The sequence below is a fragment of the Geospiza fortis genome, unplaced genomic scaffold, assembly GCF_000277835.1.
Source record: "Geospiza fortis unplaced genomic scaffold, GeoFor_1.0 scaffold172, whole genome shotgun sequence".
Lineage (NCBI taxonomy): Eukaryota > Metazoa > Chordata > Aves > Passeriformes > Thraupidae > Geospiza > Geospiza fortis.
The window spans coordinates 612558-626763 of NW_005054309.1; the positions used below are offsets into that span (position 1 = coordinate 612558).

General features: G+C 45.6%; 1 protein-coding gene across 2 annotated transcripts in view; it reads left to right on the top strand.

Moving 5' to 3' along the window:
* Positions 1–14206, top strand: part of MB21D2 (Mab-21 domain containing 2) — a 43265-nt gene extending 29059 nt beyond the window's left edge. For both annotated transcript variants that reach the window (XM_014312339.2, XM_031055464.1), the window contains exon 2: positions 12388–14206. In XM_014312339.2, the coding sequence (XP_014167814.2) occupies positions 12388–13652 (1265 nt within the window). In that variant the 3' untranslated portion in view covers positions 13653–14206. The remainder of the gene's footprint in view (positions 1–12387) is intronic.

Below are 14206 nucleotides of genomic sequence, written 5' to 3' on the forward strand. Positions count from 1 at the left end.
CGAACATGCCCGCGGCAAGGCGGAATGATTCCTGCCGTCCCGGTAAGGCGGCCGGGTAACTGCCAGTGAAGTTTAGAATTATCCCCCAAACCCAATCAAGTCGGGAAGGAAATCTGTTTGAAGTAAGATTTGTCAGGAAAATCAATGCACAAACACCAGAGGTTTATGTCCAAAAAGGAGACAGGGTAGTCCTGTAACTTTATTTGAATAACGGGACATGGGGCATTCCCCTGGGGTCTCACTAATTTTTGGAGGACGCAGCCTTCTTTTTATCCTCATTTCCCAGCTGCATGTCCCTCTCTGTTTCCCCGCTGGCTGAGGTACTTGAGAGGTACAGAATTCCCGGAGTGCCTAATACCTAAGACTGCCTTCTAATGTATACTCCCCCTTTTCTTTTCCTTGTGTCAATCAGTGGAACTCCTATGGAATTTATGGTTCTTCCCATTGTTTCTTTCATCTCTCACTATCTGACTTTATTCATCAGCAGACCTACAGTTTGTTTGTAAAGACAAATCCCTCTCACTCCTTTCATCAATTAGTGGAATCCTTTCCATTGTTTCTTTTATCTCTCAATATCTAACTTTACTTAGCAGCAGACCCACAGGGTTTTTTTGTAAAGACAAATCCCTCATTCCTTTCAGATTTAAAGCTCAATATGGTGATTTAAAGAACCCGCAGCAAAGTAGAATGTCCTCAGCTTGGGAAAGAAGAGATGTTTTAGCAGCACTGTGATTTCATGAGCCATCTCTCTGGGAAGGGATAAAGTGCTGCTTCCTCAACCACAAAGTTCTGTGGAATATTTCTTGCTTAATTTATGAATGCTCAGAATGTAATTTGGGGCAGGGTGTTGTGTTTTAGCAACAAAAATTTTGCAGGGTCCTCCTAGTGGTGGCCCTGTCTATAGGCAGAGGATGCCAGTGGCTGTTCGGGAGCTGACATACTTTTGCCCTCCTCTGGGCTCTGCCTGTGAGTAAGAGCTGGCTGATCCCTGAGCTTAACTAGGAAGTGCCCCAAACCTCATCAAGTCGGGAAAGAAATCTGAAAGGTTTTTTTACACTCCTCCTCCCTGTGGGTTGTTTGTGAGGCAAGGAGAATAGGGCAGTTCAGGGGCCTCAGATCTTGGCCCAGCCCATCATCCAAGGCAGGTCTCCGTGGGCACAATAGAACAATACCAGCCAGAGCAGCAGCACAGCTCAGGGTGTGATTTGTGCTTTGGTGATTGTTGGCTTCAGCTACAAACCAGTATGTTCCTGTCTCTGCCTCTGCCAGCCCCTTCCTAAGGTGCAGCCAGGAACAAACAAGTAGGATTGTGCTCAGATTTCTGCTGTGTATGAGCTGTACATCAGCTCTGTCTGACTTCAGGGACAAGCACCCTTGTTACAGGAGCAGCTCACACCCTCGTATTCCTGATTCTACCTCATGCAATTAATTCTGGAAACTGTGTTAGCAAATTTAGGAGGTCTGTAATCTTCTTTCTTTGTCTGTTAATCACAGTGTGGGGACCAGCTGTCAGTGGGAAACCAGCAAGCACTGTGCTATTCGTTGCTTTCTGTGTAGCAGGACTGTGTTCAAACAATATCTGTCTCTGTTGTGCTGGGAAGTGTTTTCATGCAAGGGATAGCAAGCCTTGCAGGAGCAGGATATCCACATGGAAATTTTACAAAGTGTTTTCACAGCAACATCTATAAAATACAGGTGAGATTTCTAATTACTGAATCCATTTGAAGGATCTGTATTCTCCATGTACCTGCCTCTTCTAAGCGTGATTTCTTTATCATTTGTGAGCAAAGCTTTTTAGCATTTTTCATGATTGTATGTAATATGGAATTTGTAGGATTAAAATTCCAGATTATCACTGTATAAGACAATAAAGAAGGTACTTTAATTTTTGAAAGAAACTCCAAATGCAGGTAGGAAAATTCTACCAGTATACTGTGGTTTCTCCTTAAGGCATTTTACTGGAGTTATATGAGGTTCTCTGTTAAATAGAGTGTAAACAAAGCATTTCTAGTTGTCACATTTTCAGGGGAAAGCTAAGTGAGCTAGCTGAATTTTCTATTCTACTGAATTATATTTCTATTGGATTTTGAGCAGTAGTTGCCTTTCCTCTGTCCTCCTTGCAAAATGTTTCGGGAAAATGGCACTGGGAAGACATTGTTGTGATTTCATGGCCTGTCTTTTCATTTGTATTTGGGCTGGGGACACTGCTTCCTAAAGCATGGGGGCATTGGTGAATGGGATTCTGCTCATCTGAGCTTTCAGAGTCAGGAAGGTGAAGCAGCCCCGACAGGAGATGAAATTTGAAGAAGGAGCTTTGATTATCATGAGCTTTCCATTACAAGAAGACTTTGAGATCCTACTTCATGAGATCTTTTGCATAGGTTTCTAACAGTTTCTGGACCCAAATCTTGCTCATGCCATTATTCCATTAGATTTTTAGAAGAGACATTACTTTGGGACTCGGCTATTGGTGGGGACAGCTTCCTGGAACACGTTTCCCAAATTTTATATTTGATCAGCAACAATTTTGCTTTCTCCTCCCTCCTTCACCTTGCAAAGTAGCTTTCATCCTGATGAGCCAAGAGATCACCAGGCCTTTCTTTAAATAAATGTGTGTGTGAGGCTTTATTTCATTCCAGGTAAGCACAAAAAGGCTTTGCAACAGATGTGGTTGTTCTCTTGGAATTTCTCCTGAGTGAGCAGAGTGGGTAAAACAGGATGGGAGTTCTGTGCAAAGGGCATTTCAAGCCCTGCTCCTGGTAGCAGAGAATTGCTCCAAAAATACAGCCCTCATCTCACTTCAAATACTGCCAGGGCATGGGCCAGTGAGCACTGCCAGCTCCACCAGCTCCTCCTTCCCACCAGCCAATCCACAGCTTACACTGGAAGGAGGGTGGTTGCAATACGTGGATCTTTCAGGGCCACCTGGCAATGCGACTTCTTACTGTTGCCTTCTTCAGGGGACTGCATTTCACCTTTGCTGTCCAGAATGACAGTGGCATTTTACTGCATACCTTCACACCAGGTGGTCCAGGTTCTATCTACCCTGTTGCTCTTCCCTTTCTCTTTTACTCTAATTATTCAGTTCCATGCCTCCTGGCCACTGCTGTGCTGCAGGGATAAGAGATCCTTGACAGCTGCTGGGGCTGTGGGCTTGGTGCTAGATGGAGATCAAATGCACACAGTGCTTCCTGCTGTGCTCTTTGACAGATGACAGTGCTCAGCTGCAAAAAAATGGCTGTAAAGTCTGAGATTTTGGTTAGAAACTTCTGGTGGCTTTTGTGTGCTGTCAAATATGACCTCTGCAAGATCAAGCTGGAGCAGGATGATAGGAGCAGTGGGACATGGACAGGCAAGCTTGGAGGGTTTAGGTTTTCCTCTGCCTGTCTCCCATGGAAAGCAAGGAGAAATGCTCTTGACATTTCCATTCACTTCAGGGGAGCTGCTCTGATTTCTGCTAACAACAAATTTGGCCTGTATCAACTTTTGGTGATGTGGATGAAGAGGAATTCTGCATGAATGTCAAAGCCAACCAGCATACATCCAGCTGATGCTGCACATGGGGCTTTGGCAAAAGCATCTCCTATAGGTGACTTGATCCAGCTCCACATGGCTTTGGCCATGTTCTCAGTGGTGGGTGGGAAGTTGGTTAATACTGCAGGAAAGCTTGCTCTTGGCTTCATGAGCTCAGACACAGCTGTACTGTTTAAGCCTTTTTGATTTCAGCACTCTCTGACCAGGATCTGCATTCCCTGCCTCGTTTTGCTAGTCCAATCCATGCTCACGTGCAAGGACAGAGAAAAATTATATTGTCCTTCTGGCATTGGTTGTGTCAGCCATATTTGGCCTATCTGTCTTGTCTTCTCTGGTGTTTGGATACCAGATTTGTCAAAGAGGCCAGATCAGGTCTGTACAGATGAAGTCCAGTGAATTCTAAGGGCTGGAGAGAAGATTCAGTTCATGTAATTTTCTCCACTACATGCCTCAGAAAGGCTTCTGAAGACAGCTGCTTTCCTTCTGTACTCAGAGAACTCAGGATTTCCAGCACACTTTTGGTGCTTGGCTGGTTTCCTGGAAACATCCTTCATTCCCTCTCTTTCTGACCTGTCCCATTGTATAAACCTAAATAGATTTTGTTATTGGTAGAGAAAGAGAATGAAAGCAATTGAAAAAGATGCCATTCTGGTCATGTTGTTGACCCCAGGAGCCAAGTTTGGTGGATTTTAAGGGAAAATCAAGGACATGAATTACAGCTGTGGTTATTCATCCACTCCCTGATGGCTGTTAGTCACCATGTGTACTCCATATGTAAGCTTAGCTTTTCTGGATGATTTAGTGAAGAATTGTTGAGTCAAGGACGAATCTCCTGCTGCTCTGCAGCAAGGTAGAGCTGTCATTACAGAAAAGGTGGGCCCTGAGGATGGGCAGTGTTAGCTCAGGCCCAGGTCATAAGGAAGGGTGCTGTGCTTTGTCTTGTCTGTGACTCATCTTTGTAGAAAACAACTCCTAAAGGAAAAGAAAGCAAGCTGGTAATTTAGCAGCTGGGGAGAGAATTTGTGGTATGTTGGATAGCTGTAAGCAGGAGTCTTGGTAGAACAGCTCAAGGTGCATTTACAGTGTAGGCTCTTATGTTATTTAGAGGATGTGAGGTTGTGGTGGCATTCCTCTGTGCACAGCCCACCAGAACATAAAGTGGTGTGGCAACTGAGCCCTTTCAGGATGGGAAAAGATACCAGACAGTAACTGAGAACACAAAACCATCCCAGAGGAGCCCAAAGTGCTTTTGCAACCTTGGAGTCAAGTTCTGCCTGATATGTACTTGTGCCTCTGTGGCTGACTGGAGTGAGAGGAGAATGTGTTCCCAGGTTTGGAAGGGAATGGCTTTGCTCATCAGTGGAGAGCTGCCACGTGTTTTCTGTGAGAGGCACCTGGTGCTGACTCTTCAGATTGGGAGGCTGGGGACTTTGTTCCCATGTGCAGTCTCCAAAACCTTACCCTGTCCTACTTCCACAGTTCTTTTGCAGTGTCAGCAACACCCCTTGTAAAGTGATGGGATTGGTGTTGGCTTTTACAAGGGGAACATCCTGAAGGTGAAATTAAATACTGGGGAGGAGGACTCCATTACATTGAGCAAACCTGCAGTGGAGTGGGGCTAATTTAGCAAGCAAGGCTGCTGAGATATTTCCCAGAGGACTGTGAAGACATTCACCCAGAAGTCACCTTTTCATGCAGCGTTGACCATCTCATTTCACTTGAGTGTAGCAATACCAGGGCCCACACAATTGGAGATCAGGACAGTCAGCTAAACAAAGTTTAAATAAGTTGTCCTTTTCAATGTGGAAGAAAGATGACTGATGAAGCTGTGTAAGATCTTCAGTGATCCATGGGAGGTGCCATGGTTAGGTGATTTTCTTCATTTCCTAGCAAGCTAGCAAAAGGAAGTCCTTTTGACATGTGTTTTGTGAAACACAGTGCTGCAAGGCACTGACTATAACAAAAATATAGCTGATTTACAAAGCAATGAGAGACATTCCAAGCAGATACGTCTGTCAGTGCTATTAAAGACAAAGCTGGAAATACTGCCTCTGGGTTGGCAAACAGCAAAGCCAGAGAATGTTTGGAGATTGCAGAGGGAAAATTATTATGCTGTACTTTCCTTGCTCCTATTGCTCTTCTGAAAGCCCTCAGCAGCAGTTGCTGAGCCAGGGTGCTACAGTAGGTGGACATGTCATGTACCACTCTGAGGTTGTTGGGCTCTTGTGAGGATCTCAGTAACAGGGAAGGAACTTGGAAAAACAAGGGCAGAACAGCCTCTCCTGCAAGCTGCGTGTTTGCACTCAAGATGCTCGACCTGGTTTGTGCCCACTGCTGTTACCTTGCAATCAGATCCAAGAGAGGAATCCTGGTGAGTCTCCCTCAGGGTAGCATCTTGCTGAATACTTAGCAGTGCTCCGTAGGGGTGTGAGCAGAAATGGCCCATCTAGACCCTGTGTAGCCCTTGCCAAATGTGCACTCTCAGTCCCAGAGGGTGGAACTGTTAAAACAATCTGTCCCTTGGCATGTTTTGTCTCTGGCATTGCAGTTCCAGGAGAGATGGCATCTTGTGCCATTTCCGAAGGGATTTCATGTCTTATGCACATTTGAAGATATGGACACCGTATGGACACAGTGTGCAGTGTTAACTGGGGTGTAGCAGCAACTTGTTCTTATAGCTATCCTCTCTGTCCCCTGTTCCTTCTGTTCTGCTTGTCAGCTGCTCTCAGACCTCATCATCCACATTCTTCAGACCCCAGAGCACCTCTTTGACTTGCACTTCATATTCCATGTAGTCTTTCACCTTTCATCACTCCTTTTAGTTTGGCTAATATGACTCTGGAGATGAAGCTCTTGAATAAGCAGACTGGCATGGTGGAAACCCAGTATCAGTTTGGAACTGACTCTCAAACCCTTCCTGCCCCGAGTAGAGGCACACAGCAATGCAGGGGCTCCCTCTGAAAATGCTGGTTCCAGCTCTGGGAGCAGTCTAGTCCTGCTGTTGTGGTCTCTGAGCCCTGACTGGTTTAGCCAAGCAGACCACTACAGAAACACTGCTGCTGGTTTTGGTGCCAGAGTGGGATTAGATGTTTGTGGTAGCACCACTCGTCACTGTACAGGCTCACCCTTTGAATCTGGGCTCTTTCTTGCTTTTCTTTTTTTTTTCCCCTGCTTGCACCATCAAACACGCCTTTCCATTGCCAAACAGGATTTCAGCGAGGTGAGTGGCTTCCACCAGGACACATGAAAAATGGAAAAAAAACCTGGGACACTACTTTTAAGATTGTTTTTAGAGAAGACTTTGGAGAAAGAAGATGATTTCTTTTACGAGGGGGTGCTGTCTCCCTGCAGTGTGTTCTGTCACCATGTCACAAGATTTCTAAAAGGAGCAGAATCAGTAGGACACTGGTGTATCAGTCTGCAAGGAGCAGCTTCCTTCGCTCGCATCCCATATTTGACTGAACTGGTATCACATGGTTCAGTCTCCCCACTCTTTTCCCACCCCCTGCCTGCTTCCGCCAACAGTCCTCTCAAAATGTGCTTTGTAACTGAAGACTCCCCTAAAGAGCTGACTCTTCCAGTTCTCCTGCGTAACAAAAACTTGAGCTGCTCATAAATAGAATTGCAATTACCAAGGGAAACAGAAGAATCTGCGCAGTCCAGATGCATCAGAGAGGCCTCTCGTCTTGTCTTAAAGAAACCTCTGAAATTCAACACACACTGCTCAGGCATAGCTGGGAGACCTCTGCAGAAATCTTTCCTTTGAGCAGCCACTGTCTGATCATCCAGGAAGTCAGACTTCCTTAGGTCTTGGATTACAGGATGGTAATGATTTCATATAGAAGAAAAAAGGCATTCTCTAGGTCATGCAGAAAAAGGATGGACCTGTGAGTAAAAATCAAGAGCCTTGACTATGCATATTGGGTCCTGTGGAAGGATTAAGCAGTAGAAAAGAGGGAGGCAGTAGGATGTGTGAGTGGTCCTTAGCTTTCCCTATAGAACAGATCACATATATAAGGAAGATCCCTTCTATATATCTTCTCCCTAGGCTGCCAGGGAACTCAAGGGGGGCATACACCATTTAGTGCCTGGGTCTGGCTTGGCTCCTTCCTGTGATTGGCTTCTTCTGTGTGCAAGGTTCTGCTGATTCTCCTCTGTGGAACCTTTCTGAGCCCCCCACTGCTCCTTTGACCTCTCTCTAGTTCTCATGCAGCAGAAGCCTCCCTGAAATCAGTGACTGCCCTGAACATCACCCCATTCAGTCTGATGAGACCAAGTCAGACTAACAGAGCAGCATCTTGCTTTGCCACATTTCCTTTTGGTGGCAATGGTTGCACATCTAAAGTGTCAGGAAGAAAGACTTCAAGCAGGAACCCAAATTAGGAATTGCATATGTTAGAAAGAAGTTTTTATGTAATATTTTTCTTGTGGTCAGTTTCTTCAAAGACAAATCTGTGTGTTCCTCCTTCTTTACACAAAGCTAGTCATGATATAGCAGTAGATCCCAGCACACACTGCAATGGTCATGAAATCTGTTCATCTGAAATTCTGTCATGGTTGGAGAGCATCTTTGCATTGCAGTTTTTTTGTTTCCAATGGGAAGAACAGTCTCTGTGTCATCTGCATCAGAGTCACAGTTCATTCAAGGATGTGTCCCAAATGTAGGTGTTATATAAAGTAAAATATCTTTTCTCTGTTTTTATGCTCTTTGTATCTTAGTGCTTGAAGTAGAAATAAATCCTTTTTTTCCTGACACTGAAGAAACAACAAAGGAACAATGTTCTGTTGGTAGAACTCACTGGCTCACCTGTGTTCCTCTGAATTCATGTTTAGTAAACCAACCAGCAAGCCTGGCCTACAGGTGGTGCTACTGATTCTTACAATCCTTGCCTTTCTCATGCTTGCAAGCATACTTACCTGTTAGCATTTACTAGCTTGGGAAGATCTTAAATTAGTTACATATCTAGAAAAGAAGAATCCTTTAAGGTGCTTTAGAAAGGTGCTTTAGAAAGAAGAGGTAACTGTACACCAATCCCTCACTTAGCTTTGCCAAACACCTTTTCAGTGTCACACAAGGTACTACTGCAAATTATGTGTCTTGCCTGGTAGCAGCAAGAGGCTTCTTATGTATCAGTGAACCTACTTTGATACCGTGAGAGCTGGTCCTAGCATTTGTTTTGTGTGTTTGACCCTACAAATTCTGGTTCGGTGTTTCAGACAACTCCACAGATTTTCTATACATTTCATTAGTTTTTCTGTAACCCCTATTGCCTCCTCCTCCCAGGTGGCCCTGGGACTGAGATGAAAAGAAAGCTCAAACTGCCCACTGATGCTATTAAGTACTTGGGTTGAGTACCAGGCTTGGTATCTTTCTTTGTATTTGCACGTACATGCTTGCTGAACTGGAGTGCCTACTTGTGTTGTACATTCATGGGCTGCAGAAACTTGGGGTGGAAGCTTTGTGACAGGGTGGTGTGTGCCACACAGTGCTGGCTGATGGGATTCCTTGAAATCCCTTCACATTTCAAATAGATTTGTGAGCAAGGGGGGCAGTTTGAAGACACTGCAAACCCCTAAAGCCTTAGGTAATCCTGAATTTGGCCAGCTCAACTATTTATAGAACACTCTATGCCTATTCTAAATATACTTTCCTCAAGGGGACCTTATCTCAACTCCCTGCTCCACCACTTCAGTTGGATCAGCAATGCTGCTGTGATCATTTAGCAAAAATTCCTTCTCTTGTTCTGTGGCAGAGCTGCAGATGTTGCTGGTTTGGGACTTGAAGGGGAAATTCTGTGCCAAGCAGAGCTCAAGGGTTTGATTTAAACTGCAGCCAGCCAGGTAGAGAGATATTGATGATATATTAGATCATTTCCTGCAGCCATTTCCGTGCTATTTTTCAATATTTCTCTTCGGCTGGTAGGTCTAGAGTTCTGAAGAGGGAAAATCAAGTGACTCAGTGTGACAGTGTACAGAAGGCAGGGCTTGCGTCCCACTTGCTGCTGGTTGAACAGGGTTAGACTATGAATTCCATTGCTCCCATGTAAGGACAAAGGTTTTCTTCAGGCCAAGGAGAGCATCTCATCCAACAGCAGATTTTGTGGTGGGCAATCTCTTTGGAAAAATCCTGATTTTCTTTTTCAGTTGAAGGCTCTGGGATAGAAGTTCTGGTGCAAAAGGGCCCACCTTTGCAGAAAAAAAAAAAAAAGCAGAGCATTTTTCATCCTTTAACTTTAAAAATATTTAGAAAAATGCATCCTTCATTGAGTCCTGTAGGTTTGAACATTCTCCTCTGTAGGATAGTTACATTCTCTCTGCCTATCTCAGGCACATCTGCAGATCTGCAAGGCAGATGCTGCAGAGCACCATCCTGAGTGGGAAATTTTGGCTGAGTGTAGAGGCAGGATGGGCCATCCAAACCTTTCATATCATGAATAGCTGTGCTGCCCCACTGTAAGGGCCATTAGTACTTTAAGCTTTGGGGGGAAAAAAAATTGCTCCCTTCCCTATGATGTGATTGATCCAGACTCTACTTTGTGGGTATTGGACTCGGTTTCCAGCAGAGGTGTAAAGCACTAAGGCTGCTTGCACTGGCTCAAGGACAGGATTCAGAGGCAGCGTGTCAGTAGTGTCTGCAGAAGTCACATCAATTGAGGTACCCATTAGAAAACCCCTTCTGGGTACAGCAAAAGAGTGACTGCTACTTATTTAGCCTCTGGGATAGAGCAGCCTGTGTAAGACTTTGCTGCTCCACAGATCAGGGTAACATAGCTCACTGTGCGTCTAAGCCTCAGAAAATGTTTTTGAGGTTGACAGAAGCTTTTCTTAGTTGTTACCCTTTGAGGATGAACAGGGCAGCGTGTGGCAAGATCGCAGAATGGGATTAGCTCAGGATTTAGCAGGAAGAGTTTCTTAGCACTCCTTTAGAGCTATTTCCTTCTATTGGAGCCCCTGGAGCTGCATGAAATAGAAGGGTTTATGTCCTTGCCTGCTTGGCAGGAAAATCATCCCAGCTCAGTGCAGCAAAATGGACTGGGTCCAGTGCTCTTGGAAGGAATGAAACAGGTAAAGTGTATTTAACAAGGAATTTCACATGGGGGCTTTCAGGTACACTGAATATGGCCTCAAGATGCATTCTGCCTCACACAGAGGCCTCTTCCTACAATATCCTTGGCTTTCCCAAGGAATCAGTGTCCACAGAGCTTTAGATTTTGCTCTGGTCATGGCTTACCTATAAGCACGCAGGTAGTGTTTCCTTGTTGCTGTCCTAGCATGCAGGGAAGGACAGGTGAGTCTGTCTGAAAGCTCTGCAGTGCCACTGAGCCTGGGGCAGCCCTCAGTGCCTTGGGGTGCAGCTGCTGCTCTCTGCTAGGGTGACCCACTCAGTGCAGGCAGTGTCTGTGATCCTACAGGGATGCATTACCTCAGGAAAGGCTCTGCAGTCACTGGGACTATGACAGCATGGGTACTCATACTGTAGTGCTGATCATTTGTGTTTCACATTCTTGATTTGTCTGCCTGTGATTTCTGGGCTGACAGAGTGACTGGCAGCTTTCTGGCTCACTCTGTTATGCCTCTGGCTAGTTATTCCCACTGCTGTCTCTCCAAGACTGGCTTCTTTTTAATGGAAGTTGTCCATTTGACCATTCTTGATGTAAACAAACCATATTGCCTTTCAGAAGCTGGACTCAGTAATGCATGCCAACAGAAACTAGTGCATTTGTACTTGTAAGGAATAAAATCTATCCCTTTTGCAGTGCTCATAACAGCTTCAGCATCTCCATTCAGAACCACTGGCCTTTGTTCCCTCATGGCTGAGGTGTGGCGGCTGAATTGAGGCTGGGAAGCGACCAAAAGCATTTAACCACAAGAGGAACACCAGCAGTGAATCAGCCCAGAAAGCAGGAGCAGACTGCAGAGCAGTTGAAGTGCAGAGCTCAATTTTAAGCCTAATTTGAACACTGAATGAGGTGCTAATATCTCAGCTTCTGTGTAGAGTCTCAGTCTGCTGTTCATTTTCTATGGACACAGTATAGTGAGGTGTATTTATAGAATTCCTGGTGAAAAGCTGGCTTTGTACAACTGGTACAGGCACTGCAGGGTGAATGTCGTGTCTGGTTTTGGTGCTGAAAGTGAAAATCTGTCTTCATGTCTGTGTTCTGGGGAGCTGATCAGATATTTTATGTCATTGCAGCTTGAAGAGCCAATTTCAGAGCTGGCTTCTCTAATTGCCTGATCATTTAACCGGTTCCATTCGCCCATAAGAGAAGGATGCATTTCTTTTGTTCATGTTGCCTTGTTCATCAGTAAATGTAAAGCAGATTGTAAAATCAGACCTGCTTGAACTAACATTTGTAGCTATTCATTCACTCATGAACAAACCAACTCCCTGATGCTGGTCCAGCTTTTTTCTATACCAGAGAGAAAATAAGAACAACAAGTCAATTGATATTCTTTTTTCCCTATGGAGTGTTGGTGAAACATTTGGATACTCTGGAAATGAATGTCAGTATGGTGAAAAACTGGTTTAGAAGGTGTTAAAAAAAGTTACATTTAGTTCTGGAAGTAGCTTTGTTGTGTTTCATCAGAGGCTGCTGCTTTTTTCCATTGCTTGAAATGTGATGTTTAGGATGGACTTCTCACATTCCCAGGAATGCAGAGAAGGCCCTGCCCTGAGTCAGGTGAGACCTAAGGTTGTCTGAGTGCTGGGCCTGATTTATGTTTTTGCCACACCAAAAGTTATAGATACCTCTGGTTGCTTTCTTTTCCTGCTGGGCATGGGAATGGGTTTTAATCCTGGTTAGATCCTGGATCAGTTTTTTTTTAAAGAACTTCTCTTTCTGTCTTTTTCAGGCATGGTTCAGAAACTCGACCAGAAGCTGCCTGTAGCCAACGAGTACCTGCTGCTGTCGGGCGGCGTGCGGGAAGGTGTGGTGGACATTGACCTCGATGAGCTGAATGTTTATGCCAGGGGCACAGACTATGACATGGACTTCACCCTGCTGGTGCCCGCGCTGAAGCTGCACGACCGCAACCAGCCGGTGACGCTGGACATGCGCCACTCGGCCCTGTGCCACTCCTGGCTCAGCCTGCGCCTCTTCGACGAAGGAACCATCAGCAAGTGGAAGGACTGCTGCACAATCGTGGACCATATCAATGGAGCTACCAATTACTTCTTCTCCCCAACAAAAGTTGCAGACTGGTTCTATGAGTCCATTAGCATCGTGCTCTCCGAGATCCAGAAGAAGCCCCAGCGAGGGATGCCAAAGGTGGAGAAGGTAGAAAAGAATGGGACTATCATATCCATTATTTTGGGAGTGGGCAGCAGCCGCATGCTGTATGACATTGTCCCTGTGGTGTCCTTCAAAGGCTGGCCGGCTGTGGCACAGAGCTGGCTGATGGAGAACCACTTCTGGGACGGGAAGATCACGGAGGAGGAAGTCATAAGTGGGTTTTACTTAGTGCCTGCATGTTCCTACAAGGGGAAGAAGGACAATGAATGGAGGCTGTCATTTGCCAGGAGTGAAGTGCAGCTGAAAAAGTGCATCTCCAGCAGCCTCATGCAAGCCTACCAGGCCTGCAAAGCCATCATCATCAAACTGCTGTCCCGCCCCAAAGCCATTAGTCCATATCACCTGCGCAGCATGATGCTGTGGGCTTGTGACAGGCTGCCAGCCAGCTACCTGGCCCAGGAGGATTACGCAGCCCATTTCCTCCTGGGGCTCATTGATGATCTCCAGCACTGCTTGGTCAACAAGATGTGCCCTAACTACTTCATCCCGCAGTGCAACATGCTGGAGCACCTGTCTGAAGACACGGTGATGCTCCACGCGCGGAAGCTGTCCTCGGTGCGCTCCGACCCCGCCGAGCACCTCCGGACTGCCATCGAGCACGTCAAGGCAGCCAACAGGCTCACCCTGGAGCTGCAGCGGCGGGGCAGCACCACCAGCATCCCCTCCCCGCAGTCCGACGGAGGCGACCCCAACCAGCCCGACGACCGGTTAGCCAAAAAGTTGCAGCAGCTAGTGACTGAGAACCCCGGGAAGTCCATCTCTGTCTTCATTAACCCAGATGATGTCACAAGGCCCCACTTCAGAATTGATGATAAATTTTTCTGAGCTTTCGTCAATGTTTCTTGGGATTTTTATTTGTTTTGTTTTTTAAAACTCTTGCAGTGCGCAGGTTTTTTAATTTGGTTTTCCTTGATGACTTAGTCTCTTGGTTTTTGCATATCCAGCATAGATTGGATCTGTTGAGAACAATCTGAACAAATTATAAATCCTGTTTCTGCAGGACAGTGCAGATTTTGGAACAGTATATTACTATTTCATATGCTGCTTTTTTTTTTTTTTCACCCACCCTGCCCCATTGTCTGTGAGTAGTTTCTAAAGGAGGACATGCATCGTAAACACAAGCCACAGTGTAATGTAGAGGTTTTTCCAAGCTTCCATAATTTATGTACATTGTTGGGCCGGGAGAAAGAACAACTCCCCTTCCGTTGCTTCAGAAATTCACTTCTTTTTCCATGAGCTTCCATCACCCTAAAGAAATGAGGAGAGGCTGGGTTGGAAAGCACTCCTGGTAATCTGACGAGGCCAAATCTACTGGGCTGAAGCCCAGTTCATCTGTTCTTCACATTTCTGATACAGGGGAGAAAGCAGACTTTAAAGAT